Below are 3,809 nucleotides of genomic sequence, written 5' to 3'. Positions count from 1 at the left end.
CAACAGCAGAAGCCCAACTGATCTCTAAGTGAATAAAAATATAAAAACAATGAATTACAGTAATATTACCAATTTTATGCATTAAAATACGCGTCTTATTAAAGAATAAAAACCTATAAACAAGATCGCGTAGCTCTCATGTGCAGTTAGCAGTAAATGTCCATAATGTGGTGTAGAGTTGTTAATCTGGACCAGGGGTTCCCAAAATGTGTTCTGCAAAACCCCAGGGTTCTCTGAAAGTTAGAGGTTCCACGTTTTTAAAAATAATGTCGAAGGATTCCGCGGCAAAAAAAGTTTGGAACCACTGATCTAGCGATTAACTAAATGTTTTTAGGCTTACCGTAGTCATGCCTCTGTACGAATTCATACAGTGGCGTTTGCTGTTATTCGCCGATAGTACTGTCTGTGAAAATATGTTTCTCACCATGTAAACAGACGAGCCTATGACGCATGTGTTTATTGTATTTGGTGATGAGGAAAATATAAGGGTCGCATGGGATCCACTGATCTAGCGATTAATTGAATGATTTCAGGCTAATCAAAGTCATGTCTTTGTACGAATTCAGACAGTGGCATTTACCAGTGTTCGCCAATAATGCTGTCTGTGAAACCCGTTTTTCACCAGATGTGTAGTGGTCACTATTAAATGGTGTTCTACTATAAGTACCATGCATTCCATTATAAGCACCAAGCATTCCACCAAGAGCAAGCTACAGTAAAGCAGCCACACAATTTTGTAACAGAGTTATTTCTACGTACAGGATAATACGGTACCTTAGCCCACAAATGTTGTCTTGTTCATGAAATACTAGGGTCAACTTTTATACGGGGTCTATGGAAAATCCCCAATTTTTTGGCCAAAAATAGGGGGTCGACTTTTACATGAGATCGACTATTACTCGAGTATATACCGTTTATATTTATACAGAAGGCGCAGGCTTGGTTGTGTGGTAAAAAGCTTGCTTCCCAACCACATGGTTCTGGGTTCAGTCCCACTGCGTTTCACCTTGTGGAAGTGTCTTCTAATATAGCCTCGGACCGTCCAAATCTTTGTAAGTGGATTTAGTAGACGGAAACTGAAAGAAGCCCCGTCGTAAATGTATATATATATATATGTGTGTGTGTGTGTGTGTGTGTGTGTGTGTGTGTGTGTGTGTGTGTGTGTATGTATATATGTGTGTGTGCCTTTGTGTCTGTGTTTGTGTTCCCATCACCGCATAGCCGCCAGTAACTATTAGAATAAAGCCTAGGCTTAAAACAAAATAAGTCCTGGTGTCGATTTGTCCGACTAAAGCCCTTCAAGACGGTGTTACAAGTGACTGAAACGAGTAAAAGAATAAAATAATATATATATATAGATATATATATATATATATATAGATAGATAGATAGATAGATAGATAGATAGATATATGTATGTACGTCTATACAAACACACGCGCACACACACATACACACACACACACACATATATGTACGTTTATATATGTATGTATATACGCATACATTTGCGTGTGTGCGTGTATGTGCGCGCGCGCGTATGTATGTACGTTCAGAGACTGAGAGAGATATTTGCACCCATATTTTTCTTAAATAATACTTACAAATTAATCGATTCTGGGTTGAGATCCTAAATCACTCAAGCAGCAATGAAATAACTGTAATTATTATATAACATACGATTAATTTTATGATTAGTTTGACGAACTTACAGTGAATTCTAACAAAGAATTAACTTCCACTATCAACAGCAAAACAAGGATAAAGTTTACAATAGGATATAAAGTTGTAAACAGGAATGAAAATATTTAAAGAAATTATCTAGACAAGGATGTGTATGTTCTACTTGTAATGTTTGCTGCTTTGTGTTGCTTTTTTTTCTTCTTAACTGCATGAACTTGCTTAACGTCCGTCTTTTTAACATTGTGACTGAAAATAAGCTTGAGATAAGTACTTCAGACAGCTTGCTCCAATAACTTAAAGTAAATTCAAAAGTCCTTCAGATAATTTGATCCGATAAAATTCTCATTGTATATGCAGAAATACTTGTCATCTCCAAATATAATAATGAGCGTAGTGTTTTTATATATTTGCGTGTGTGTGTGTATTTGTCCAAAATCACAGAGTAGGAATAGGACGGAGTAGGAGAAAGAGTAGTATAAGTGAAGGGAGAAGATAGAAAATAGTAATTTAGTGAAGGAGAAGTAGTGAGAGAGAGAGAAAATAATAGCAATGGAGAAAGGAAACGGTGATAGATGAATAAGGAAGGATTGAGGAAAAAAATCAGCGTTTCAACTCTGTGTGAGTGTATGTGTATGTAAAAGGGGGTATGTGAATGTTTGTGTGTGTGTGTGTGTGTGTGTGTGTGTGTGCACGTGTGTGTGTGTGCAATAGAAATGGGTAACGGTTAGGGTTGAAATCAAACAGCATTTCAACTCTGAGTATATGTGTGTATGTATGTACATGTACATGGGAAGTATGTGAATATTTGTACTTGTGATTATTATGTACCTTATTTTATACCTTATTTATATATAAAATACTACAATTAGCCGTCATTTCTAACGGCACAGGGTTATCTAGTAAATAAGAATGAAGTATTAACACTTACCGTTGTTTCTTCTTTATATTGTTATGTCTTTTCATAAGATGGCAAGCTGGCAGGACCGTTAGCCAGTCGAACAAAATGCTTAACAGCCTTTCTTCTCACTTTACGTTCTTTGTTTAAATGCCACCGATATCGATTTTATAATTCATCTTTATGATGTACCAATTACTGCAATCGAGTAAATTTTTCCCTTGAAATTGTTGGACCTTTGTCAAACTTTATAACAATTATTATCTCTAGTTATCTTTTTTTGGTTGGTTGTTTCCTGCATTAAATGTGTTAATATTAGCTTTACATATTAAATTATATATTTTTGACGGGAAATCCTACGGTAAATGTTCTCGGGAGGATTTACTGTATCAACGTAAAATGAATAATTGTTATATCGTCCACCGCTTCCCTTCATATGGAAAGATTACAACTCATATACTGACGGTGACTTTTAGTGCTTTTACAATTAGATAAATTTTAATTCAACCATGAAATTACGCAATTGGAGAATGCTCCGAAGGGTTCAGAGACTGAGAGAGATATTTGCACCCATATGATGAACCCCTTCACATTGACTATTTTTGTTTCAACTAGCTGCTGGGCGACCAAATATTCTTATCCAGTCTGTATAGCTGGATAAGAATATTATCCCGGATAACTTCGCTCTACGCAGATCTACGCACTTTAATTCTTTTACATCAGATAGAGCAAGTAACGATGCATACCACTGTGGTAAAATTAAAATCCCAATTCATCCTGGGAAGTAAATATTGAGTTTTACAATGATGAATACACTACTTTTTACTTTTTTCAATATTCAGTCACACGTAAGGCAAATGTTTGACAGTTTCACAATATTTTCTGTAAAAAGCCGATTATTTCGAGCCCGTACCATTGCAGTGTTGGAAACATAATATGCATCAAAATTAAAGATTTTTGATTGGATGGTTTTGAATGGATCTGGTTAGAAAACGTGTAAACAAATTTGGCTCATGTTTACGTTTTAACATTGAAAAATTACTCTGCTTGCATATGCAAGTGAAAAAAAAACATATCAGAAATAATCTTTCAGATCTTTTGAAACTAAACCAACCACTGTGCAGAAACATAAGAATATCGGAAATATTTACTCACGCAAGTATGATCAACTTTGAGCAAGCAAGAAACGTAACCATTAATTCCCAAGAAGATAAACGCGCCAAGAAGATCG

The 3,809-nt window shown here is 35.5% G+C and overlaps 2 protein-coding genes across 2 annotated transcripts in view; both read right to left on the bottom strand.

The window, feature by feature from the left end:
* The window catches only part of LOC106875165 (uncharacterized), an 11,191-nt gene extending 8,329 nt beyond the window's left edge, over positions 1-2,862 (bottom strand). Inside the window, exons 1-2 of the mRNA XM_014923194.2 lie at positions 2,612-2,862; positions 1,605-1,658 (exon numbers count right to left, since the gene is read on the bottom strand). The gene's annotated coding sequence lies outside the window, so the exon portion shown is untranslated. The remainder of the gene's footprint in view (positions 1-1,604; positions 1,659-2,611) is intronic.
* Positions 1-3,809, bottom strand: part of LOC106875163 (gelsolin, cytoplasmic) — an 85,933-nt gene that overhangs the window by 3,542 nt on the left and 78,582 nt on the right. Inside the window, exon 23 of the mRNA XM_052968074.1 lies at positions 581-710. Within this exon, the coding sequence (XP_052824034.1) occupies positions 581-710 (130 nt within the window). The remainder of the gene's footprint in view (positions 1-580; positions 711-3,809) is intronic.

The sequence above is a fragment of the Octopus bimaculoides genome, chromosome 5, assembly GCF_001194135.2.
Source record: "Octopus bimaculoides isolate UCB-OBI-ISO-001 chromosome 5, ASM119413v2, whole genome shotgun sequence".
Classification (NCBI taxonomy): Eukaryota; Metazoa; Mollusca; class Cephalopoda; order Octopoda; family Octopodidae; genus Octopus; species Octopus bimaculoides.
The sequence above is the reverse complement of the archived record's forward strand: the minus strand, read 5'-3'. Positions and strand labels throughout refer to the sequence as shown.